Source organism: Nesoenas mayeri, assembly GCF_963082525.1.
Source record: "Nesoenas mayeri genome assembly, chromosome: 1".
NCBI classification, from domain to species: domain Eukaryota; kingdom Metazoa; phylum Chordata; class Aves; order Columbiformes; family Columbidae; genus Nesoenas; species Nesoenas mayeri.
The window spans coordinates 129,652,989-129,679,694 of NC_137541.1; the positions used below are offsets into that span (position 1 = coordinate 129,652,989).

The 26,706-nt window shown below is 50.1% G+C and overlaps 1 protein-coding gene across 1 annotated transcript; it reads left to right on the top strand.

The window, feature by feature from the left end:
• Positions 1–332: 332 nt before the first annotated feature.
• CD101 (CD101 molecule) lies at positions 333–17,099 on the top strand (the record flags this gene model as incomplete). Its single annotated transcript, XM_080356926.1, has 9 exons — positions 333–387; positions 1,440–1,817; positions 2,699–3,115; positions 5,914–6,297; positions 7,048–7,431; positions 8,395–8,799; positions 12,363–12,770; positions 13,630–14,025; positions 16,909–17,099. 9 exons carry the CDS (start codon positions 333–335, stop codon positions 17,097–17,099), a joined length of 3,018 nt encoding a protein of 1,005 aa, XP_080213052.1.
• Between the last annotated feature and the right edge of the window lie 9,607 nt (positions 17,100–26,706).

Sequence of the window (26,706 nt, forward strand, 5' to 3'; positions counted from 1 at the left end):
AGAGGATTACCCTGTGAGCTGCTGTGGGACAGCAGAGCTGCAGCTGGTAGTGCCAGGCACCTGGCAAGCACACAGCAGCAGGAGGGACCTTGGGCATCACCCTTGCCCAGGTGACGTGGGGCTGGGGTGCTGGCTGTCACCTCCCAGAGGGGTGTTACTTTGCTGTTGCATCCCGCTCCCCAGCCCCTCCCCACCATTTCTAAGCAGAGGAAACCACCACTGCTAGGCAGCTTCCTCCCAGACACTTTCAAAATAGCAGGGTGCCTGTCACCATCACCCACAAGAGCCTTCCACCACCCCTTGGGGAGAGCACCCACGTGGAGACCTTTCCCATGGGGCTGGTGTGGTGCCTGGCAGCTGCCTTCCTCCTCCTCCTTCTCCTCCCAGGTGAGTGCCCTGTACCATGTCAGGGGCTTTCCTGGGGCAGATGAGCGGGAAGTGAAGCAACCCCTTGGGGCAGACGGGATGTTTGTGAGTGGATGGCTCAGCAGGGCACCTTGCTGGGGCTGCGGGGCCGGGACAGCCCTGCTGTGGCCAGCAGTGCTGATATGCATGACACTGTTGTGTGGCTGTTGGAGGTGCAGAGGGGGTTGCCTCACCCTCCGCTTCCCTTGGGAGGGGTTTTCTGAGGGTCTCTTAGGCTGTGCTCTCTGCCTTGGCCCGGTCTCCATGGTCTTTTTTTCACTTGATGCCCATGTCCTGTGAGCATTTTGCTTCATGTATGTACTGGGCACCAGGATAGACTGAGTGTCACCAGTGGGATTGCTGGGGGAGGGGAAGGTGCATGGGTGGCCATCACCTCCCCAAACCTTCTGCAGGCAGAAATGGAGGCCTCACAGTGCCCCTTGCCTTTGGAGGAGCTCTTGCTGGCAACCTCTCCCACACCCTCCCCAGTTTCTGTCCATGGAACACCTCTCCAGCACCCATCCTGCTGTCTCCCTCTGCTGTCCCATGTCCCTTGGCTTCTGCATTACTTCTCATCTGGCAGTGGTCAGCTCTTGGACATGTTCCCTTTCTCCCCCAGCTTGTACAGAGCTTGAGTGGTTGGTCCTCTTAATTTTAACACACCACAAGCTTCCTTCAGTGATCTCAGCCTGGTTTCTGCTCCCTCTGAATAGCTGGCTGAGAGATGCTCTCCAGCCATGAACAGGCTTGACAGCCCTCTGGCCATGAGGCTCTGGTATCTGTCGTGTGACCCAGTGTGCTAGGAGACAAGAAAGTTTGGAGGTCTACTGTTACAGGACTGGCTTGTTCTTAAAATCGCAAGGGCTGTGAAGTGCCTTGGACTTGGTGCTTCAAAGAATTAGACTGCACAGAAAATCTTTTCAGTACTACATTGTGGTCCTGTGCACATCCAGACCCACTGCTGGTTTGGGTGTGCAGCCTCCAGGTAGCATGTACCCCTGCAAACACCGCCCGTGCTGACTGTTTTCTGGCAGGTTTGAGCACTGGCCAACGGGTGGTGACTGTTCAGAAGGGACCTCTCTACCGTGTGAAGGGGTCCCACATCACACTGTGGTGCAAGGTGAGTGGCTACCAGGGCCCGGCAGAGCAGAACTTCCAGTGGTCCATCTACTCGCCCTCGGCCCCTGAGCGGGAAGTGCAGATTGTCAGCACTGTCGACCCATCCTTCCCCTACGCCATCTACACCCAACGTGTGCGCAGCCGGGGGATCTACGTGGAGCGGGTGCAGGGGGACGCCGTCCTGCTGCACATCACCGAGCTGCAGGACCGGGACGCCGGGGAGTACGAGTGCCACACGCCCAACACCGACGAGAGGTACTTTGGGAGTTACAGCGCCAAGACAAACCTCTCAGGTGAGTCCTCAAAGAGTGCCTCACTCCCTGCCAGGCAGGGGAGCAGGCAAGCTTCCAGTGTCCCCCTCTTGGTGTTGGGGAGAACTGCTCATCTTCTGCTCCCTTGACAGAGGGGCAGCTGGGGAAAAGGGACATTAGCAGGACTGGTGGGCACCAATTTTCCTTTTCCTCTCCCCACTGTAAGACTGCTGTCCTACCCCCAATGCGGCCAAGGTTGGGATGCCCAGATGTCCCTCAACAGCTTGCTTTGGCTGTTGTCTCCCAGTCAGGGTAAGGGAAGGGAGTGGAAGCCTCTGCTGCCCCATGGCCTGACTTCAGTTCCTGTCACAGTCACAGCATTTCACAGACAAATGCTTAGGAGGACAGCAGTTTTCAGTCTCTGTGCATTAGTTGTTGGTGTCCCCCCAGGTCAGGGTATGGGACTTAATCCAAGTGGGATACCCACAGAAAGAAGGAGGGAGCAGTTCCTGGAGAGCACTGGGAGATGGAATGCAATGGAGTGGAGAGGCAAGGAGCCCACCAAGTCTACACAGTGGTATAGTGCTTCCATCTGGTATTCACCTCTGTTTCCTCCTTTATCGTGGTAGTGTGCCAAGCTGCTCATTAATCCCCTCGGGACAGCCAAATTAATCCTGCCCATAGTCTGAAGAGGGTACTGCAGAGAGATTTGCTGTGCCTTCTTCTCTGATGAGGTTTTAACCACTTCACACCTTTGTGTAGTCTGAAGCCTTGTCAATCAGCTACAAAAGATATTTCTCCTACACTGTCAGGTCCCTCAAGGCCTGGCTTTGGTTTTGTGGTGACAAGCAGGGTGCCCACTGAGACCAAGAAATTGTTTTTCCCGTGACGTGCTGCTCTCTGTGTTTCTCCCCCATGCTCAGTGATCACAGACACCCTCTCAGCTTCCATGGCCCCCCAGGTCCTCACCCGTGATGAAGGGGAAGCAGTGGAGCTCACCTGTGAGGTGTCTAAGTCCACCACCCAGCACACTCATCTCTCCGTTGGCTGGTACCGTCTTCAGGGAGCAGAAGCAAGTCAAGCTGAGGAGGTCCTCACCCTCTCCAAGGACTTCATCTTGAGGCCAGGGCCCTCTTACACACAGAGGTTTCTGGCGGGGGATGTGCGTCTCAGCAAGGTTGGGAATACCACGTACAAGCTCACCATCGGAGGGGTGAAGCTGTCTGACCAGGGGCAGCTCTACTGCGAGGCAGCCGAGTGGATTGAGGATCCTGATGAGATGTGGAAGGATATCTCCCGCAAGCAAACAAAGACGACATCGCTGGTGGTCACGAGCCAGGGTAAGGCCCTTGCGAACTCCCACGTTGGCTCCAACTCCTTTGTGCATTCAAGGCTCCATAACAACAGCCTTCAGCGGCCTTTGCCTCCCTCTTCTGCAGCCTAGGGCCACACTGGTGTCTCCACTGGGCACTGAGTGGGGTGGGCTGTGCTTGGGGCCATGACAGCCTCTAGTTCAGGAGCTGTTGGTGCTTCTCACTTTGAGTTTTCATGCAGCTGACGCTCTGATGCCGACAGCAATTATGCCAACTTTCGGGCCCACGTGAGGTGTTAGCAGGGAGAACAGCGTGTGCCCATAGCAGCCTGGGTCCTTGGCAGTGTTAAGCTCCAGTGTGCGGAAAACCACGTTGTTAGAGTGCCTCAGGGCTCTTGTGGCTTCAAAAACTGAAGTACACAACAGTCAGCTGCTCATCCTGGTGCCTCGGCCACAGGCACCAAGGGACACGGGGATGTGCTGCGTGTGCTGCATGGCTCTAGTGTCTGCTGGAGGTGGCTTGTCTGTTTGTGCTGTTGCCAATCTGCTGATTTCCAGAGCAACTGGTGTTGCTTTTTATTAGACCATCCCTGTGTCTCCTCCTAGTTGTTCTTCCATTGCGGTAATGGGGCGGTGGGTCAGACTGGGCTTTGAAGTGGGTGCACCAAGCTGCTGGCTTGTGCTCTAGGAAAACGTAATATTGGGTATTTAAAAAGAGGAGACTTAGATCTGTTATCATGTATGAGACAGATTAAAATAGGAAAGTTTGAAAACTAGTCCCTTGCCAGTGCTGCCCATCCTCCTCCACTCCACCCTATCTCTGCCAGGTACCTCTTGTTTCCTCTACTCAGCTTCCCATGACTCCTGCTGTCTGCAAGCTCTGCATCCCCTTGCCCAGGGCCAGTGGGAAAACCTCTCTCCCCGCACTCCCCTGGGATGGTTACAGCACTGTGTGTTTGCTGCTGCTCCTCTGAGCACCCTGCCTGCCATCCCTCCTGCCACAAGCCCTTTGCTGGTTGTGGTCGCTTGCCCTACTCTTCCCCCAGCTGCATGTGGTTAGCTGTGTCTAGAGGAAGGGAAAAAATCTCTTTCCACCAGTTTTACCTCAAAGCAGCCGAGAGAAGACTGGGCCTAGTTGGTGCCCTTTAACATACTCAGCAGTATGCAGTAAGGCGGGAGCAAGCCTCTCACTCCAAACCTGCCTGAGGAGGTGGCGGACCCTGTCCCCATGCCTTGGGGCGGATGGAGGAGGCTGCAGAGCTGGGTTGGTGAAGGGAACTGCTGTCTCACGGAACGGGGGGTGAGTCACAGCAGGAAACCAAAGAAACGGACGGGTAAGGACCAAGCACCCCACGTGTGGTTCGGAGGAGCAAGGTAAAGGGGGGAGGGAAGGAAGTGTGGTCTCCTACTGTCAGAGCCTGGTTCCTGAAGCCAGGCTGACAGGCAAAGCTTTGTTCCACTTGTCACGTACTGTTTGCAGCAATGGCTTTCCTTTGCTGCTGCATGGTGAGCAAAGGTAGTCGGTGCACCTTCCTTCATCTGCTTGTTTAAGAGGGTTCATCATGACTGGTAGTGTGTGACTTTGGGTACCAGTGCCACAGGATTTAGAGACAGAGAAACCTTGTCAGAGTTTAATATTTGCCCTGTGGTAGCTCTTAAGGGTAGAAGGGATGTGATGGTGGTAAGAAGACAATATGGTGGTTGTATTAGAGCTGCTGGTGTTGCCAGGAGGAAGCCATGGGCATACAAGCCCTCCATCACATCTGTGGGGCTGGGGTGTCCCTCCAGCACCCCATGGGAGAGCCAGGGCTGAGCACCCCATCACACCAGGAGCCAGCGACCACTCTGTGGCCCATTGCTGCAGTGGTTTCTATAAACTCTCCAGCAAATATTTGTGAATGCCAAATATATCTGCAGTAGCTGGGATTCCTGTTCACAAACTGTTTATGAACCAGTGTTTAAATTCACAGGGCACTCTGCTTTCAATAAATTATTTGAGCCCTTCCAGTGGCAGTCTGGGAGCTGCTCTGTTTTACCTCCAAACTATAGCACGTAGCCTTGCCCTTGTTGTTAGAGACTCTGGACACCACAGTGATCCAAGGAGACGGAGTGCTGTGAGCCAGACTGCCTGCCCAGGGACTCAGGGCTCAGCCCTACCTCCTGTTTTTTGGCCATAACACTGCTGTGTGGGGTCATGGTGCAGGGTTTCGGGGCATCCTGTGGATCTCTGCCTGCAGCCAGGAGCCAGGGGGCATTAGTGGCAGAAGCATTGAATGCACCACGAAGATGATGAATCATATCATAGGACCCAGAGGCAGGGTCCTTACCTCAGGTGTTGCTGACAGCCCAAGAGAGTCTACCAGGGATAAGATGACTTTTGTGCTCCCCCTGTCACTGCCATCTTTGCTCAGCACCTGCTGATAGTCAGTATAGGAGGCAGGACAGGGACTAGGAGACGACCTCCACCCCCTCTTGCTTCCTTCTGACCTCCCTGTGCTGTGACAAGTCTTTAGATCTCTGTTTTCTGTAGAAACTAGCCCAAAACCTCTCCAACTTGAAGAATGTCTCTTGCCCACATCCTGCCTCAGCTAGTGAGAAATGCAGCATGCGGGACAGCACCATCAGATTCAGGCAAGCAATGTGAATGCCAGCCCTCCACACACCTTCTCCCATCACAGACAGCAGAGTTAAACCCACCACTTGGAATGGAAGAAAATGTTTCAATAGACAATTCTCTCCTGTTTCCCTCTGCACAGCCATCAGTGCTGCCAGGCGGAAGGGAAGCATGGGGCACCCATGACCTTCTTTGCTTTTCATTGCCCACAGGCAAAGACCTCTCCGTGGACATCACTGCTGCCAAAAGCTCCCTTTCTGAAGGTGATACCTTGCAGCTACATTGCATGGTGGGAGCCCAGAAGAGCAGCAGCAGGCACTTCCAAGTGCTTTGGCTCCTCAATGGTGTGGAAGTGGCCAGGGTTGACCCCTATGGGGTACTGATTTGGGAGAAAGAATATGAAGAAAGAGCCAAGCTGGGTCAGCTCCGAGCATTCAAGCAAAGCAACACAATTTATGTCCTCACTGTCTATGAGGTGGAGCTGAAGGACAATGGTACATACTGCTGCTCTGTTTCGGAGGTGAAGACTACTGGAGACTTTCACAGCACCCAAACCAATCTTTCTTCAGGCATCCAAGTCAATGTGAAGCCCATAGGTTAGTAAATCCTAATGGCTGCTCTTCTGGGTAGAGCCTGTAGCGATCCCTGACTGGGATCATCTTGGCAGGGGCAAGACACCTGCTGTTTGCAGCAAGAGTGCAAACATGCCATAGATTTTGGCAGATAATAACGGGAACAGCGCTTACTCTGGCAAACATTAACATGAGAGATGCAGCAGCTGTCAACAAAGCATAAAACTTTAGCTCAGTCTCTTGGCTATATATTTTGGGGCAAGTAGGTAGAGTTCTGGGGAGGCTGGGTCCTCCTGTGTCTTTGGTACAGAAAGTTGTGAGCAATTCTTCTTGCTGCTCCCGAGGACCACAGGATGACCCAGCAGAATAGGTGCTTCTGGACTGCAGAGAATCATTGCCATTTCCATCGGGGTTGTCTCCCTATTTTAGAGGGATGACTTGTGAGAGGCCACTCTAAGACAGACGTATCAGAGACACTTTGTTTCCTTGTCACAGCTAGACGATGACTATTCTGATGCAGCAGGAACTGCCTGTTGGGACTCCATTTCTTAAGTATTTTTTTATGTATCCATGTCCCAGGAAAGACAGTAAAAAAACAGATGCGTAAGTCCCTCTCCAAAGTTGTAAGAAAAGGCTAGTTGAAAATTTCAGATACTTCCTTTCCTTTTCCAATATCGAGATTTATCTAGTGTCTCAATTTAATGCCACATTATCTCTGACTTTCTCTGAGGAGCACGACAAGGTCCCCTCCCATGCAGTAACTGTTGTTTGCAGAGAGACGCATGCACCTGTCTGTGTCCACCAGCACGCCGCAGGTCATGGCAGGAGATGCCCTGATCCTCCTCTGTGAGGTGCAAGGAGCGACCAGCCCTGTGTCTGTGCAGTGGTGGCACCTGCCACCGCAGCAGCCGGGTCCCCAGGTGCTGGTGGCCACCATGGAGCAGGACGGCACCCTGAGCCTGGGCAGTGCCTACCAGGACAGCAGGACTCGGGGAAGCCTCCGACTGGAGAAAGCGAGCTCCGGCACGTTCACCCTGGTGATCCCCAGCACGTTGGACGAGGGGGACGGTGGGCGGTACGGGTGCAAAGCGACGGAGTGGTCCCGAGGCCGGAGCTGGACAGAGGAGGGGGAGACAACAGTGACAGTCATCTCTATGGGTGAGTTGAGCCACTCCTATTTCTGGGCTTTCAAGCTGGACATGCTGGAGGCAAGGCTGGAGAATTGGGTGGAGGTATGTGGGTGGGACAGAGGTCTGCTGTGCCCTGAGCAAAGCTGCTGCTGCTGCAGGGGAACCTGGAGCTGATCTCTTGGCCTTGGAGCGCTTCAGTTTCCTCATTTCTAGCAGGGTGTTCGAGTATTCCATGAGATGTTTTGGGAGAGAAAAGTGGGACGCAACAGCTAAAATGCCTGGAGACCTGAAAGGCAGTGGCTGGCTCAGCAGGTCTTTCTGACTGTCTCCTTAACTTGAAATACAAAATATCTGTTCTAGCAGCATAATTACTTACAGTAATTAAGCTCAACGAAGGCACTTGCTGAGTTGTATGATGGCTGTTGTCAGAGATACACCCCTGGTGCTGGCATCTGATCACTTCTTCTGCCCTCCTGTCTGAGTACAGAGCTGCTCATCTCCCCAGTGTGCAATGCCCACGCCGTTACTGCTTTTGATTGCTGGAATGGGTGCTTTTATGGCGAGACAGCTTCTAGCTGTGATTTAGAGTGTTTTTACTTTCTTATTGCTGGGCTGAGTGCCGGAGAGCACCGGTGGGGCCACAGGAGTTGTCAGGCATTTGTGGAGGGTAGAAAGAAGCAGCAAATGGGACAGCAGCATCAGCAGAGCATCCCTGGTGTCCTGCTACAGGGACTCGGGAGCCTGGAAGAGAAGGGGGTACTCAGGGTTTCCCTGGTGGGAGGGAGGGTGGGGAGTGAAGTAGGAGAGGCCCAGAGACCATTAGGGGTTGGAAGATAACATGGTGCAATTTGGAGGAGAGCAGCAGGACTGTGGCTGCTGTGGGGCTGCAGTGGTGGGGCAGCAGGGACAGTGCTGCATGGGGAGGGTGGTGGCAAGGTGACAACGGGCAGGGTTTCTGTCCCGGTGCTAAGGGCTCTCTCCTTCCATGCAGGTCTCAGTCTCTATGCCACGCTGAAAAGCCGAATTGCCAGTGTCAGATATGGGCAGAGTGTTCAACTTGTCTGCCAGGCAGGTGCCAACTACACCTTTGAGGAGGTCCCGGTGTCTGTAAGGTGGTTCTTCCAGCCCAGCCCACCCACCGGTCACTACCAGGAGCTAGTCCAGGTCTTTCCCAGTGGCACGGTGGCCTGGAGAGCAGCACCACCACACTTCCAGGAGAAAGCCCAGCTGACAAAGGCTGTCTCTTCCTTCATGCTGCGCATCCTCAACGCTGCAGCTGCTGATGAGGGGACGTACCAGTGCGAGGTGGAGGTCTGGAGGAGGAACAGCCAGCCATCGGGGCAACCAGCGGCCACCACCAAATCCAATGCTGTGGGCATAAAGGTGGTGCTGCCAGGTAATCAGCGCCACAGGTGCTTCAGCAGAAGTTTCTCCTTCTGCAACTTTAAATCCATCAAATGTGACTGCGGCAACCAGCACCACTGACAGCTGGGGTGTCCCCAGCAGGGTCACATTATAGAATCATAGAACAGTTTGTGTTGAAAGGGACCTTCAAAGCTCATTAGTCCAACCCCTCTGCCATGAGCAGGGACATCTGCAACTAGATCAGGTTGCTCAGAGCCCTGTCCAGCCTGGCCTTGAATGTCTCCAAGGATGGGGCATCTACCACTCTCTGGGCAACCTGTGCCAGTGTTTCATCACCCTCATTGTAAAAAATTTCTTCCTCATGTCTAGCCAGAATCTCTTCTCCTTTAGTTTAAAACCATTGGCCCTTTTCCTGTCATAACAAGCCCTGCTGAAAATGTCTGCCCCCATCTTTCTTATAGGCCCCTTTTAAGAACCGAAAGGACTTTGTGGGGCCACATGACATGGTCCTGCCTGTCCTGTTTCTTCCTCAGCACCCACGGCTCCTGACAACACTGTTGGAGGCAAATTTGCTGCTGAGGAGTAGCAATATCTATTTGTTTGCAAATTATGCCAAGCATATAGGGATCAGCCTTACCACTAGGATTTTAAGACTTGTTTCTGAGAAGAAATAGTCGCCCAGAAGGAACCCAGTTGAATGCTGGTGGTGCAAGGTGCCTCCCATGGTGTGAGCTTCTGTGGGACTGGAAGGCAGTGGACAGAGACTGGTCCCCGAAGCTGGTGCTGGGATATGTGTGTCCCCCTGAGCTTCCCCTGGTGTATTTGAGGTGAGAAAAGTTCCTGGGCTCTCTGCTGAGCTGGGAGCCAGCACAGATCCGCCAAGGTTCAAGGGGCTCTGGGTAAAGGTATCTCCTCCCAGGCATGGCTGGGCTGCTCACATGGAGTCCCTGCCTGGGGTTCCCTTTTATGGCTGCCTCTGCAGGCAGGGTCTGTGACACTGCCGTGCCTGCCAGCGCTGCGTAGGGAGCCTCGTCCTCTTATGGAAGAGAGAAGTTGCAAAGGCACCGCAGCCCCGGCCAGCCCGTCCTGCGCCTGCTCCCCGCCAGCCCTGGCAGTGGCACAGTGTCAGCTTGCCCTGCTCTCGGCTGGGGCTGCCGGGGAACTGGAGAGGTTGTCCTGACCAAAAGCTCTGAGCGTGTGGGGCGGGTGTGAGAATATGGTTTTATTTTTCCTCATTTCTGTTTTGCCAGCAGTGGAGAGTTCTTGCTCTTTTTTCATACATAAAGTACTCATTCCCCTAATCCTTAGGTTTTTGCCATCACAAGTCAGTGAACTGAAATTATGCATTTTTCATGTTTTTTAACTGCTGGGTTTGCTGTAGCATAAGCTGATAATATTTCCTTCCCTGTTTGGGCTAGTTTCCATGGTGCTCTCCCTCCTGCTCTACTGCTGCCCTTTCCTCGCCCCTGCGGAACTGGGTGCTGGGGTGCTCTGTCTTACTACCCAAGTGACAGACAACTGGGGCATGGGTTCTGCAGGGTGGTACTGAGGATGGGGGTGACAACAGACAGTGGCTGTGTGTGTACATTAGTAGTGTAAATGGCATTAAGATGAACACATGTAAGTGTAGATCATCTAAAGGAGATGGTAGCAGCGGAGGAGCAAGTTATTTGGCCTCAAATGCATTGCAGCCATTACTAGATACTGCAATGCTGTAAAGATGGTGAGAACTAGGAGTAGGGGGGGCATGGTGGGGGGTGGCTGCTGGCTCTAGTATGGTCTCCCTAAGAAAGGCAGCATGAGCTGGTGTAGGATATTTAGGAAGGTAGAGAGTAAGTCTGGGAAGGAAGCTGGCTCTAGCAGCAAGGGGATGAGGCAAAGCTGCTGAAAATGAAGCTGCAAATCATGCAAATCACCAGCCTGTTCCTTCATGTAGAAAATCTCATGGTGGGAACCTGCAGAGATACTCTAGTTCTAGACTTCTGCTTCTGCACTTTATTTACCACTCGGTGTCTGTCGGCACTTTAGGTGTTTAAATGCCCCCATGAATCTGGCTTATAACTTCAGACAGGAGGGATAAGCATGAGAGGTCGTAACAGGAGGGGAAGGAGGACAGATCCTTTCAATTTCCAACTTTTCAGGTAGCTGAGCATCTGATCTTTGGTGGGGTTCCATAATTAGTGCTCTGGGCAGGCAGATGCTGCCCAGCCCTAGCAGGGGTGCTCCTGTATGGGTTTTTGCAGTGGCTTTGCCCTCCTGCCTGCTCCGCTGTTCCCAGGCTGGGCAGAAAGCATGGCATCAGCAGGCAGGGTTCACGGCAAGACCAGCAGCAAGAGGCTCGGCTTGGTTAATTAAATTGGAATTCAAAGTGAAAACAGCACCATGTCTTTCTGTGCTTAAGGAAAAGGCAGGCAGCCGCTTTGCCCTTTTCAGTAATTGATCTTTAACAGGAACAAGAGGAGACTTGGAACCGAAAGAAAGGGGCTTTGCAGCAAGTGCTTTGCTTCCTCTCGAGGTGATCTTTTCTGAGAGTGTAACAGCAATTTTTCTCATCAAAATCGAGTGTTCACAGCAGTGGTTCCTGTGGCTCCTTTCTGAGCTCTAGTAGCTTTTCTTCTCCAGAGCATTTTCTGCTCTGGGGAAGTGTCAGGTGTCAGGTCAGGCCTTATTCAAGCGAGAGGTACCCCTGGGCAGTTTGCTGTCTCCTGTACTAGCAGCCTCTGTGTTTTTGGGGAAAGGTCCTGGGTTTTACCTGACTGCCCCTGACCACAGCAGCACTGCCAGGAGGAGCTCCCTTGGAGGGAGGCATTTGGTGCACCTTTTCTGCAGTTATTTTTCGCCGGGAGATACAGCAGAGCAGCGTGTGACCGCAGCTGCAGCTGGGGAAGGGACATCTGTGTGTCTGACATGGGAAGGCTGTCCCCAATGTCCACCACCTCCCCTAGTCCTGCCGTCTCCTCTCCTGTGGCCTTTGAAACAGGAGCAAAGTCTCCAGCTGAAATACCTGGGAGTATTTTTTCTTTCCCTTTGGCAGAGTTCACTTCTGGGTACCTGAAAAAACCTCCTGGACTTCAGCAGGTTGGCTGAGTGATATTCCTGGATCCTGTTCCAGGACTGTATTATGTGGTTTCTGAGATGTTTCACCTGAGATGGTGAATGCCAGTGAAACTCAGCAGGCTCTGCAGTCTCTCTAAGGCACTTGTTAACAGCCTCCAAAGTCGTGGGCTGGTTTTGTCACTTATGTGTGAGCCTGTTGATAGAAGCAGTGGCAGACAGACACATTTGCTTCAGACAGAGGCTTTGCCTCCAAGCTCCAGCACAGCACCTACCTACATACCCCTATTCCTGCCCTGTGGTCCCCCAGACGCCTCTTCCACTACTCCCATGCCCAGTAGTACCCAGTAATTCCACACCACAGTTCAGATAAGGGTGTGTGGATTTGCTCTTTCCCTCCTTTCCCCACCCCCCTGAACACCCTCATCCTCCCTTCTCTTTCGGCAGGTCTCTCAGCCCATCCTTATTCCTCTCCTTGCCAACAGCTCTGTGTTGGCAGCTGCAGCAGGTGTGTTTCTTTTTTTTTTGTCTCTATTTTAGAAAGCAAGCTTCAGGTAGCTACGAAAGAGAGCTCTGTGGAGATTGCCGGCGGTGCTGACACAGCCATTGAATGCAAGATTGTGTTTGCCCCGAATAATTCTCAGTTCACCATTACCTGGTACGTCCTGCCTCCTTCTTCAGCAGATGCAACCCCTCTGCAAATCGTAAGGGCCGACTACGGCAGCATACTGGAATACGGAGCTGAGTTCAGCTCTCCTGCACGAAAGTCCCGGTTCCTGAGCCAGAGGGTGTCCAGCAATGTTTTCTGGCTGCGAATACTCTCTGCGAACCCCGGGGACCAGGGCAGGTACTACTGTGTGGTAGAGGAATGGCTCTGGCTGGTGGACAGCTGGTACAAACTCGGAGAGGGAGCATCGGGAAAGACCACGCTGGAGTTCAAGCTCCCAGGTAAGCAGGTGGTTATCTCCTGTATATCTTCTGCTAGAGAAGGTTGGACCAGTTACAATGCGGCCCCTGACAGGCCTCTCCTAAGCTGTCAGGGTTTAGGAGAAGCAGCAGCTCCTGCCTTGGATGTGAGATTTAGGGATGCAGGAGGTGTCAGTGCCCCTCAAAAGGAAACAGGGATTTAGGAGGATTTATCACATTCTCCCAAGCCAACCAAGCTGGTATTTTTTGCCATGGGCAGATGACGTCTAATGCTTTCTAACAAAGTGAATCATGGCATTTTCTTTTCCCTCCAACGCATGGTGCACTTGGTTAGTTGTACAGTGCTGTGAATAAAGAAGCCCTTTCCTGGTACTCCTGAGCATCCTGGAGCAGGGCACTCAGTTCTCCTTACTGTGCAGCACATTGCTGCTGACAACAAGGCTGAGGGCTCAGCTGCTGCCACTTTGGGCACTACGTGGCTGGGGTGCACAGTGGGTCTCCCTTGCTCAGTTCTTCCATTTCTTGGCCTCGCTTGGCTTACGGGTTGCAGCCCTAAGTAAAGTGGATCAGAGAATTCCAGCTTCTTAAATAGCTTCTGACCCAAAGGATGCCTTATCGCTTATTTGGAAGGGGGTGGAAAATATTACAGCAGAGGGTTGTGAACAGCAGTCAGAGATGATAAGGGGAAAAAAAACACCCCAGGGAGAATGAGTCACAGGAGCAAGGGTCTGTCGGTGTCCTGCAGAGACTCTTCCGAAAGGCCATCTCTGTCCCCCACGCTTTGCTCCACAAGATTTCTATCAGCCTGTGGGCACAGGCAGGAGCATTTCTATGGCATTGCAACACCACAACATCTCTTACTGCTTGCATCCCATCCCAGAGCATGAACTGCAGCTGGAGAAAACCAACAGCAGCATCTCGGTGAGGGAGGGCGAGGAGGTGACGCTGCGTTGCCTGCTGCAGGGCGCCCGCCTGCCTGCCGCCCGCCTCTTGGCCACCTGGTTTCAGCAGGACAAGAGTGGCCACATCAGGCCTCTGCTCACCCTCCACCGTGACGGCTCCATCAAGTACCTCCAGGAGGTCCTGGTGAGGAGGCTGCACCTCCGCCGCCCCACCGCCAGAGACTTCAGCCTGACGCTGCGCAGTGTGGAGGAGGGCGATGCTGGTGTGTATCACTGCGAGCTGCAGGAGTGGCAGCGGCAGAGTGAGGGACAGGACTGGGCTGTGCATGCCTGGGCACGCTCGGGCTACACCCAGCTCACCACCATCCCACCAGGTAATGCTGCTGGGTGTGAGGGGCTGCTCGCCCTGCACTGGTGCCCCCTTAGCAGTGCTGGGGTGTTGTGGGGGAAATAATGGCAGCTCTCTGCTGGTTATGCTGGTTGCAATGGCAAGGGTGCAATGGGACTGGGAACCTTTGCTAAGGGATTGCAGATGGCATCAGTGCTGAGGAGATTGCCAGAGTTGTGTTTGGAATCTGGGGAGGGAGGGGAACCCTTCAAGGGACTTAAAAGGGACCTATAAGAAAGATGGGGCAGACTTTTTAGCAGGGCCTGTTACCACAGGACAGGGGATAATGGTTTTAAACTAAAGGAGAGGAGAATCAGGCTAGATGTGAGGAAGAAATTTTTTACAATGAGGGTGGTAAAACACTGGCACAGGTTGCCCAGAGAGGTGGTTGATGCCTCATCTCAGGAGACATTCCAGACCAGGCTGGATGAGGCTCTGAGCAACCTGATCTAGTTGAAGATGTCCCTGATCACTGCAGGGGAGTTGCACTAGATGACCTTTGAAGGTGCCTTTGAACCCAAACTATTATTCTATGATTCTATGCTATGGACCTGGTGGGGAAGGCAATGAGATCCCTGTTGATCTGCCAGGACTGAAACCTAGATGCTTGGCATTGTAATTGTTGGAGGTGGTGGTCAGACGAGATACCATGCACTTCAACTGTGAGGTATGTGGTCCAAAGAGTACTATTGAGTACCATGGGCACAAGCCCCTGCTCTCAGCTGTGCCATTGGGGCCAGAATGCTGACTTTTTTGAGGAAAAGTTATTGATGTGATTTTTCTGGCAAGTCTGTCTCCAGTGAGATCTCTAAAAACAGCCTCTGTCCTGTTGGGGTGAGTTGTAGTGCATGCTGGGTGCAGGTCTATCTAAGCTGGATTCTGCATGCAGAATTTCATATAAATAAAAGCCAAGGTTTCAGTCAAGCACACACAATGTTTTTAGGGAGGTAACAGGCGGGAAAAAAGTGCTCTCTTGTTGCCTCTTTGGGGAAATCGCAGGCTGACCCATGCAGAGTAAAAAATATGAACAGTGAAATCAATCATGTTGCACCAGCTGAGAGGATCCTGTAGTTTTGCTTGTGCCTTCAGCCCTGGAGGTGCCATGCCCAAAGCCAGCCTGGGTGCCCACATGCGGCTATAGCTCCTGCAGCAATTACCAGTGCTGTCTGAGGTGGAGAGCTCAAGGGACCCTGGAGAACCCAGAGCCCTTCCATGTGCCTGCTGCTGGCACGGGCAGGCACGGAGCCTACTCACATCTCTGTGCCTACAGCAGAGCTAATCTGGATTTAATTGCAGAGGGAGGGACTGACAGGGCTTCATCTCTCTGCTGTTATGTTCCTGCTGTTGTCCATCATGGCTCACCCTAGCACTCGGATTTCTCCTTCGTCAGCTCCCTCTGTCTCTTGTTACCCATTGCTGGTAGGGTAACCATTGCTAAAATTGCTCAGTAACTGCTGGAAAATTCTCCTCCAATTTTTATATAAGTGTTTTTGCCAAGTGGTTTTCACAAAATCTGAAAGATTAGCTGGGTATTTTATCTTTTTATCTTTTTATCTTTTTTTTTTTTTTTTTCCCTGTCTTCTTTTGTGTGTGTGTTTCCTCAGTGATGCAGGTGTCTTGAAATGTCCCTCTGGCTCCTGAGTTTCAATGTTTTGGAGTTTTCTGAGGGGCAGTGACACAGCCATGTGCAAGTATACCCCTAACCAGGAGTAACTATCTCTAATCCCTGATGCTGCCCTTTAGGATACCTCTCTGGTACCACAGAGGCATTCATGTAGTGGAGACTTCTACCTGTTTTCCTATGGGAAAGCTGATGTTGCTTCCATCTGTATGGATGGTGCACAGAGCTTCAGAGGTAGAGAGGTAAAAGCTGGTTACACAGTGAGGAGTAGCCCCCAGGCTGGTTCATGCCCAGGGTCACACCTAGCCCACCAGGCTGTGTGAGTCCTCCATGGACAGCTTCATACCAGCAGACCCACACACTCAGCATGGTTCTGCAGAGCGAGTGTAAACCGTCTGCATATGTGTCTTGGGTAAAGAGAAGAATTGAGGAAGGACACTTTGAGGTGGATATAACAGACCCAAAGGTGTTGGCATGACCCTTCATGGTAGGACAGGTGCATTTGAGGTCAGCCTGTGGTGCTGAAGCTACATGTCAAGTGAAAAGATGTTTATGTCCAATTAACAGCTGTCTGTAAGGAGCCCAGGACAAAAATGAAGAGGCTGCAAATGAGAGCTTTTCAGCTAGCATGAGACTGATCAAACATGATTATTTGAAGTACCCAAGGGGGTTCACCAGCAGTACAGGCAGCCTCCACTTCAGCTTGGGTGCTGATTTGCAGGAGCTGCTGGGGATGGGGCTCACAGCTGCCTGCAGCTCAGCGTGGCTGAAACAGGATAGCAGAGCAGCAGAAGCAAGAAGGGGCATGTATCTGAGGAAGAGAGGGACCTACTTGATCTGATGTCCTTTGCTTTTCTCTTGTCCCTCTTTGTTCAATGGTGCAGCCCCTGACAGACATCTACCTCACCCTGCTGTCACTGGTGTCAGGCAGGGACCCAGGGCGTGAAGAGTCTGTGGCTTTTTCTTACTGAGCCCAGCCTGGAATGGGTTAGCTGGAAAGCCATGCTGTTTCTGGTGAGATGTTTCAGCTGAACAAGCTAGAGCCCTATCTGACCTCCCAAAACAAGAAATTGAAGTAAATTGTCTGGTTTCTCTCCCTCTTCTCCTCAGGTAGCCTGTATGAATTCTTAAAAATTGGTAGCTGTTGAAGACTGAGGGAAAAGTGATAAGAAGATAATGTACAGAAACAGTAGGAGAAACTCAAAGTAGCTTGGAGCCTCACTTTTTTTTCTTTCTTTTTTCATCCAGAGTCAACTGTTTTGTCTAGGATCTGCTCATCCCCACCACTGCTGAACTTCATCCTGTACTTACCACTGGTTCTGATCCTTCTCTTGGCCCTAGCTGTCTTCTGCTGGTACTTCAAATTCAGAAAAAGCAAGAAGGGCAACGTCACAAACAACCAAATGATGGAACTGCTAGGGGATGGAAAGAAAACTTAGCTGTCCTGTAATGGCAGATGTAATCTGAAGGAGTGAAACTGGACAGCTGCAGAGGATGGAGCACTTGCAAAGGGGCTTTTTATTGTTTTGTAGTAGCTCTTGCAATGAATCTTTGGAATTACATGTATACTTTCAGTGGAATGAAGTGGCTTTGTATTACTAAGCAAACAGGGTTTTCCTAACAGGTATGGCTGTCTTTTAGGTTAGGTACCCACTCATTTCATACTCTGTTCATTGTGGTATATTTGAGGCCCTTGCAGTATGTGTCTCCCACTGCAGAGACCAGGACAGTCCTCTACAGGCATAAGGGGAAAACCAGCTCTTTGCTCTGTGACACAGAAGTATAAAATTGCTACTCGTTTTAGGTAACTTGACAAAATGTATGTGGTGTGCAGGCTAAAAATCAGTGGCAGATCTGGAAATGGCATATTGGTTTCCCATTTAAGGCACTGCTTTTGCCCTTGCCTACCCTTTGCTGGGGAAGCTCTCAGACACCGCTATCCCTTGGTTCTGAGAGTGCCTATACCCAAAGAGCACTTTCTCCAAAAGGAAATGGGTCTTAATCACAAAACCTGTTGCAGAAACATGAGGACTGTGCAGGGCTGGCTGACGCTGAAGAAAGTCCATAGCAGTACCACAGCTATCCACAAAACAAAATCCTGTTGACTCAATAAGACACTCGCATGAAGTCTTGGATCCCAGAAGGAAGAAGTGGACACCAAGCCGTCTTGGAGATGAGTGTACAAAGACTTCATAGCTCCTACCTTTGCTGCAACTGTTGTAGGAGAAGACAGCCCAAGCATTAGGGGTTGGATACTATCTGTGGATCAAGAAGTTTCATGGCTGGAACCTGGTATTAGATGCTTCCAGGTTGCACCATGTAAGATAAAAGCCATATTTGCGCTTGCAGGGCAGCTTCTCTATGCTCTGGGATCCAGCTCAGGCTCACCTTTTCAAGGCTGAGGAGCAATGCTAGCTCAAGGCTGACTGGCTGATGCATTAGAGGAAAGCAGATTTCAACCCAGTCCCTATAACTCAAGTGATACTCAACTGCTATTCGTACAAAGTGGGATGTGGTCCCAGTGAACTGTAAGGTCAGGTGTCAGAAGGACACTCAAAGCACTGTCCTCAGACAAAAGCACCCATATGAAAACCAGGGCAGGTGTTTATGAACACCTCCTTTGACCAGAGGGAGGGCTGGAGGGACCACAGCTGCTTTAGATCATCTGTTTGAGTTCTCCACTTACAATTAGAAAAGCTCCCAGCCCTGTATCCTAAGGAACTGGGTGGTGCTTCAGTCCCTTTTTTTATTAAAAAAGCACTTATTGCATAATTTTTAAGACTGCTGCTCTTTTTTCTCCCATTCAGCCACCTCTGTACTGGCTGGTTCCAGTTTGCTCAGCTTTTCCCTGCGGGTTATGTTTTCTGAACCTTGTGCAGCTTTTCCCTTTGCTGCCCTGACCCCAGCTGTCTGTCCCACAGCGTGAGTGCTCAGAGCCGCACGTGGGGCTCTCTGCAGAGATTTCGCCCACAGCCTTATGGGTTATGTCCCGTTTACACATCCCAGTAGGATGTTTGATTTTCTGTGTGCGTGTGACAGCACGGCACTGTTTGCCCTTGGCTCGCAATCAGCAGGCTCCTCTCCTGCAGATTTGCTGTCTAGCAAGTTGCTTCTCCACTGTGTGTTCAGGCTGTTGACTTTTCCTATCTAATTGAAGCACCATTTGCACGGGCCTGTTGAACAGTTTTCTGTACCAGTTTGCGAAAGATCCTGCTGTCTGTTTGTCTTAGTCCTGTCTCAATAATGCTTTAACTCATGGACCAATTTCAGTCTGTTTTGACAGAGAAGCAGATGCTCCTAGGGCATCAAACTCCTACAGGTTTCATGAAAAGTGGTAGCTGCATGAAGGAGAGGAGGCAGGCGAGTTGTCCCACCAAGGGAAGGCTGCAGTGTGGCTTGCCTGACAGCCAGCCCTGAGCCAGCCGTATGCCAGCTGCCTGGTGCCCAGCTTCTAATTAGAGGATACAGAAAGGAGATGTAGGTGTGCTAGGGCATAGGAAAGGAAAGAAAAGAAGAAACCAGTTTTGACCATAAACTATGACCAATTAACCTGTGCATATAGTTTGTCTACCAATTTTGTGCTGTCCCTCTGTGTTTTCATTTGGATTGTTTCCTTAGCTTGCCTACAAGTGTACCTTGGGAGCATATTCCGCAAGCTTCATAAAGTCAAGAATATGTGATACCTACTGCTTACCCCTTCCCACAAGGCTTTCAAGCCTTCTTGCAGGAGATATTAGATAGGTCCAACATGTTCTATTATTGCTTAAAACAAACAGGAAAAAAAAAAAAGGGGGGTTTTATCTTTTTTTCTTGCATTCTTCTATGTGCTTGTGCTTTATCCCTGTACCTCCCTGAGGGCTGCAGTTAAGAAGATGTGGGTGTTCAGTTTCCCCCTCTTTTTAAAAATATTTTTTCCCTTTTCACTTGGTGTCTCACACCTCCTCAGGTGTGACTGCAGCAAACCACTAACAGATGTCTTGACAGCCTATTCTTTACTTGTCTTAGGGTGAACCTCATCAAAACCAGCCTTCTGCTCAAAAATCTGATTTATTTAGGTTGCTACTCATTACCAGAGTGCTGGGGAGGTGGCAGCATGGGACAGCCCCTTGCCCTGCTGCAGCAGTTGTGTGTGGGGGGGTCAGTCTCTGTGCAAGCCCCATGAGTGACCTGGCTGGGATTAGTGCATCTCCCAAGCCCTCACTCAGCCACCCCAGAACTCCACTGCAGGTCCGTGGAGGCACCTTTGCTGTCTTCTGATCTTCACGTAAAAAGCTGCAGATTCTACTGCAACACACGATTTTTGTTTCTGGTGGACTGGGGAAAGAAGGTAAGCGGGGAGAGGGAGGTTTCTTCATTAATGGGGCACTTTCTTCTCCTGGCCCATTTTTGTTCAGTTAAGCAGAGGCCTGTGTAAGTAGCAGCTTTTCTGTTCACTCAGGTTTATAGGTTTTAATTTAAGTTTGCAAAGTGTGCCTAGGGCCTTGATGAAGGGATCTGCAAGAAGAATGTGTGTTTTTACAGTGGCGGGGTTTTTTTCTTCTTTATTTTATTTTCTGGCTTTGATGGATCACTGCCAAACCTTTCAGCTATATTTTTTAAGATGTATTTTTTTCCACGAGTGAACTTAGAAAGAGTTGTAACTTATCACAGCAAAAGCTCCAAAACAGTCCTATTTTTAAAGAGAACATTTCGCTCAGCTGAGGTAAATGTATGAGAAGGAGAGAGACGTGTGCTTGGTGGGTCAGGGGATGGTGTTGATTTTGCTGCCGGGGCTCTTGGCCACCTTCACCCACCGCCATCGCCACCTTTTTTCCAAGTCCAGCCTCTGATGTAAATTAGAACAACTGAGAAAATACATATTTACCTGTTATAGTCCCATGGGGAAAAACAGTGCAACAGTGTGGACCCTGCAGCACAGCAGTTCCTCCATCACACCCTGTCCCCATGATGTGCCCTTGCCCAGGGAATGTCCTGTGTGGCAGCAATGTGTGGTGGGAAGGTGCAGGGTCCATTCATAGGTTTTAAAGCAGTTTGAAGGGGCTACAGGGCAATGCAGAGCTGGGCCCAAGAGGAATTAATCCCCTGGAAAGCAGCTGCACACAGGGCTATAAAAATGCAAGAGCTGTGTTGTGCTCTTGTGGTTCTATAGGAAGATACAAAAACTGTAAGGCAAAGGGAGAGCAGCACGACCTCCCAAGCAAGCCAGCACACCCTGCAGCTTGGCATACCCTCACTGTTCCAGAAGATGGATGACGTGAGGGTGGGATAGCTGGGAATAGAACCCTGGTGTTGTGTCGCCTTCCTGGAATGTTTTCATGGCACCTGCCTTGTGGCAGGACAGGAGCAAGGCCAGTGCTCAGTCACCACCAAGGCAGTTCACCCAACATGCAGTGGGACACAGGACTGCACCATTGACTCTTTCACCTGGAGATGGGTGCACTGAGGACCTTTTGCTGCAGGGCTCCTCTATCCCGTGAGGAGGGAAGGTGGTTGATGGGTTAGTTGCTGTGCAGGAGCAGTGGAAAATGATATTTTGCAACCTCTGGCAAACAATAGCTCAGGGTTTCCTGGCCTGCCCTGCTCTCTGGGAGCAGGAGATACAGCAGCAGCATGCTGTCCTGTACTGCCAGGCCAAGACTATTGAGGCAGGTTACCAAACTTTCAATGAATGCCTCTGAACAAATGACTTGGAGTTCTCCCGGGATGTCCTGTCTCAAGCACAGAATCGTAAAATTGTTGTGGTTGGAAGAGACTCTCAGGATTGAGTCCAACCATAACTTAACTCTAGTATTAAAAAGTGCAACAGCGCTTCATTACTTTCTGTTAACTCTGAGTTTCAAATCTGACATTTTTTTTTTCCTGTGATAAAATATTTAAAAACTGGAAATAAAAGATGCAGCTCTGGTATGTGCTTTGGTCTCACTTGATGCCATTTTGCATCCTAGCTGGTTCTTGCAGCCCCTGCTTGTTTTGCATGCCCTTTACCCTTGGTCTTTGGCAACTAAGACGAAGCAGAACCACTTCTACGATTCTAAACCTTCCTTAACCACTAAGAAACTGCTGCTTCGTACCTGCCTACTGCTGATTTTTTGGTTCTTCTCCTCCAATCCTCTGCCTCCTCCCTCTTTTCTTCCTGCAGACAATAGGGGATTACAGTCCTGTTGAACAGGGCAGGAAAAGGCAGCCCTTGCCCTAGAGTGATAGTTTCCAAGGCAGAAGCAGTACAGACCGTGGGGCTAGAGGTGGGAAGGATGTGTGAGGGGTGATGTGGTATCTGACTCACTTTGCTACCGCAGCAAGCAGGGGGGACCAGCTCAGCTGCACTCACCAGCAAAAAGGCTGGTTGTGGTGGGGTGGGACTGACAAGATTAATGGTCTCCTACCTGCCTGGGCATTTAAAAAAACAAAAAATCCTTTCATGGGCATTGTTTAAACCAAACACAAGTGTGTTTCCCTAGCAGCTCCTATTTAGAAATGCAAACTGCTAAGCAAGGTCCAGGCACTACTTTTTTTTCTGCAATCTAGACAGGAAACAGAATACCACAGGCAACACGTTCAAGTATGTGCTCATCGTGGCTCTCTTGCTTTCACTCGTTCATTAATTTTTTTTCCTGTATGTTTCTAAGGAGAATTGTGTGTTTATAAGTGACACTGGCAGGGAGCTGAGCCCTCCTGCACAGCCACTGCCAGTAAGCTGTCCAGGGGTATGTGGATGTGAGCTCATTAGTGCCATTGCAAACCACTCACCTCCATCAGCAGCTTTATTTAAAAAGAATAACCCAAGCAGAGGGTATTCTGCCTTTTAATTGACACTGTGCTCATTTGCCCTGCAGGTACCAAGTGCAGGTTGTGTGCCTGGGCTGCTGGGCAAAAGTGAAGGCAAAGGGAAGGGAGCTGCTTCTCCAGCATCCCTGGAGCCTGCCCTCACCATGGGTGCTGTCCTCACCCCACTCCTTGAGGACCATGGTGAAGGCAAAGCACAGTGGGGCTGGTGGTCTCTGACCTTATGTGTGCTGTTACCTGCTCCTCATAGGGGTGGCAGGGGCATTTGTTTCTGAGACTGCTGACTAAGCGTGAAAATTCACTGGCAGGAGGGAAAACATTGATTCTTATCATTACTTTAAATGTGATGGAATGAATGGGTGAATGCTGGGAGCAGTATGGCAAATCAGGAGGGGCTGTGACACCTCGCACCCCCCTTAAGGGATGCTAATAGGGAGGAGAGGCCCACTGCCCCATTTGAAAGAGAAGGGCCGTGACCAATCGCTGTTAAATGTGGCAGTAATGCCTCACATGGTGGCCACGGGATAAAAGGCAGAGGCAGCCTGAACTGTAAAGACATTTCATTTCCCTGGTAATGAGGGAGACACACTGTGGCGATGAAACCGGGGAGAGAGGGACCGTGAGATGCTAATTTCTGTTCCTGCTGCCGCTGCTGCTTTGATCTGAAGCAAATGCCCGTTTTAAATTGCAAACGGATGCAAGTCAGATATCATCCAGCCAGTGGCTTACAGGCTTAATGAAGTGGGACGTACGCTTCTGCCTGATAATGTTAGGAGGGGCAGGCAATTCAGAGAGGAATTACTGAAGGTCTAAAGAGACAGAGAGGAAGGATGGGGGCATCGTGGGGTAAGTGTCACCACTATCGGTGTGGCACAAAGTCCCCTGTTTTCTGTCCTTGGGAAGCTGGGCCTGTGGCTAAACCCCTGCCCCTCTGTGCCTGGAGGGAGAGCTATGAACATACTGTCCTACTGTTACTTGTCTATGTTTTAATGCACACATTGTGTATGTGCAAGGTTATCTTGCTCTTTGTTCTCAGAGTGTGAACACCAGTTTGGTGCATTCCTCAGTAGAGGCAAAGGTATGGGAGGCCGAGTAGCTAATTTTGTGCTATCATTTGAGAATTTAATCGGACTTGAGCAGGACAAAATTTTTTCTGAGTTGAGTGACAAGGCCATTTTGAGGCTCCTGCGAATGGGGTCATCAAGCCAGAAGCAGTGATCTGAGAGCCTGGTAGCTCGAACTGGGCAACCATCTTTTTGAGACTCTGTTTTGGGCAAAGACCTGGCCTGTTTTGAAGAATGGATGTCTAAAGGGATATTTGTGACACTCTTCACTAACACAAGGCTCTTGAGTCCTAGGAGCAGGCCAGAGTTTGTATATCTCATGTTGATATTCAGAGGCTTGGATAGCTTTGCAAGCTGCTATGCTGGACCAGCCACATGGGAAGGCTGAGGGACCTGCAGACGGCTGGGAAGATTGACCTCTGCACCAAGCAAGGAAGAAATGGTCTGGCTGCTGAAAAAAGCATGAGTGGCTCACACATCTATTAGGTTCCATTAGGAGTCAGTGAACATCTGGGTGAGAAAAATCTTATGGCTGTAGTCCAGGGGTGTCAAATTTTAGCACTGCATAAATGTAAGAGTAGTCTAAAATTCCCAAAATTACATTCAGCCCTTCGAAGGCAACCGTGAGGCTGATGTGGCCCCTGGTGTGAATGAGTTTGATGCCCTGCTGCAGTCAGTCCAGAGAGCACAGCTGACCCGCCAAGGACAGGGGCAGGGCTGGCAGTGAGTGATGAGAGCCATGGTGCAGCTTTCAGGTGGGGAATGGCTGAACCACCTGGGCCTGTCAGTCAGGCCCCACTGTCTCTGACCCTGGGCAGTGAGAGAGGTCTGAAATGGCAAGGAAAAGATCAACAGCGGGGGGGCTTTCCTTTTTTCCCTTGCATGAGAGCAGTGGGATGGTGAAGAAGCTAGCTGGGAGCAGCCTGAAAATGAAAGGAATGAAAAGGACCAGGGTTTTCACACAACATGAAGTTGGAAAGCTCTTGTTGTGCTATAATTTTCGGTTTTCCAGGAGAAAACAATCAAGAAGGGAGGCTACTGAGCATTGCTAAGCATGAAGTAGCCATCCTGGTAAGTCCTTGAGCTGTGAATTGGTAGGGTTTGGGGAAGTATTACATATGAATGCTTCTGCTTTAGGCCTGTGCTTTTGGCCATTGCTCAGACAAGGTGAGGCGGTGGATAGTCTGACCATTTAGACCTTTTTGATGTTTGTATTCCATGATTACTTCATAGATATACATGTAACTATATAAGATGCAAAAAAAAAAAAGGTACACACCCACTCAAATTTCCATATTTTCTATTCCTTTTATACCCCCAACATGGGCCCTTTTCCTTTTTCTCTAAAAACGCTTCTAAAAGCATTAGAATCCTCTTCCAGTAAAGCAAATTGTGTTAATCTGTAGGCCACCAGGCAAGGTGAAGTTCTTAGATCATCCTTTCTTTTTCTACAGTATCTTCCATTTAAGGACTTCATGGCATCGCAATAGTGTAGTTGAGAATTTTCTCTGCATAACAAATCAGGGAACTCGGACACAGCAGTTTGCTGTGAAACATGCAAAGAAATCAGAAATCTGGTTTTTTAGAACATCTCTAGAGGAGGAGACAGGAGGAAAGACTGACTCCAAAAGTGAGAATCAAAGCGAAAAATCTCTCTGCTGAACCCAAAATAAGTTTAATTTTCAGGAAAAAAAAACCCCTTTTTCTGTGGAATTACTGCAGTGTGAAATCAAGACTGTGGATCTAATTCTGCAAAATATTTAAGCATGTTCTTTGCTTATTCCCATTCAGCTCAGGATGCAAGCGTGTGATTTCCATGGAGGCTTATGTGCTTTATTTGATGGAGGTAGAAATAAGGATAAGCTGTGTCGAATTGGGATCTGGGTTTTCTTGGGCTTCCTCACCACTGACAAACTGGTAACTTATTTTTCATGACAGCTCGTGGGGCTTTGCTGCTAGAAGTACAGACCTCAGTGCTTTAGTCTGGGAGTTCAGCACAAAGTTCCAGCAGACTCTTCCCACTAATGGGGGAGTGGAGTCAGCAGAGTGTTTACTTTGCTGGGTACTTTATTGTTTTGTTAATTAACTCTTTTTCTATTTACATGCAGATTTAAATTTACATGGGAAGTTTATTCTGTAAATGAACGCCATGGTGATTATCAGATAATTAACTTGAGAATTGATGGCATAAGAGGTTGAGATTTGTTCCTAATCTATCTTTTGTGCACCTCTATTTGTGGCCCATAGACATTTTAAAGATGGGATATGTTCTTAATATCTTGCATGCTAATTGCTTTTATTGTGACTGTGTGCTGGTAAATGATTGGTTTTAGTTTAAGCTGTTTAAAGCAGTTTTGTGTATCTTTTTTTCTCTCTCTGTTGTGACTTTCTGCTCAGCCAAATTAATAGGACAAATAAGGTTTGACTCAGAGTTTCATTCCCATTTGCTATACTTGGAATAGACAAAGTTTTTCTGTAGCTGAGCTGTGGGTGCTCTTCTTCATACAAACATTCCCTGTTCTTATTCCCTCTTTATTTCACATTTGCTTTCAACTTTTTATTTGGGGAGGTGTCTATTTGTAGATTCCTCCAAGCATTTCCCATCATAACTATAGAACCCCACATAATGAACTTAAGCCTACTGACGATAAACACTTTGGGATGCCCTTCAGACACTGAAGAACAACTAATAGTCAAGGAAATTGTATCTAGCTTGCTTGTTCCCTCCCCTGAGTCCCTGTGGTTGACCCAGCCAAAACAAATTCTCAAGGCATTTAAACAGTCCATCTTAATGTAATGTTCAATGTGGAAGCTATTGACTTGCTGTTGAGTCTATGTGAACAATCTCCCCTGCTCGTCACCCACCAGGCCACCAGTGCTGTCCTCTGGCACACACCAGGCTGGTGATGGTCACTGATGAAGAGGCTGCTGCTGGAGCCTGGGCAATTAGCAGTGGGGCAGCAGCAGCTTAAACTGACCCCTGGCTCTGCTGGGTTTCAGTTTTCCCTTACAGCTGGAAACTATTCTTTCTCAAAATATTCTCTAGTGGGGAGATGGAAGAAATGTGCTTTATCTCCCAAAGATTCAGTTGTTTCTTAGTGCTTGCTGAGAGCCACACTCACTTTGCAGGCATCCATTGCTCCTCCTGCCCACTTTGGGACAGATTTTTGTTGTTTTGTCAGTACCTGCCATGCTGTTA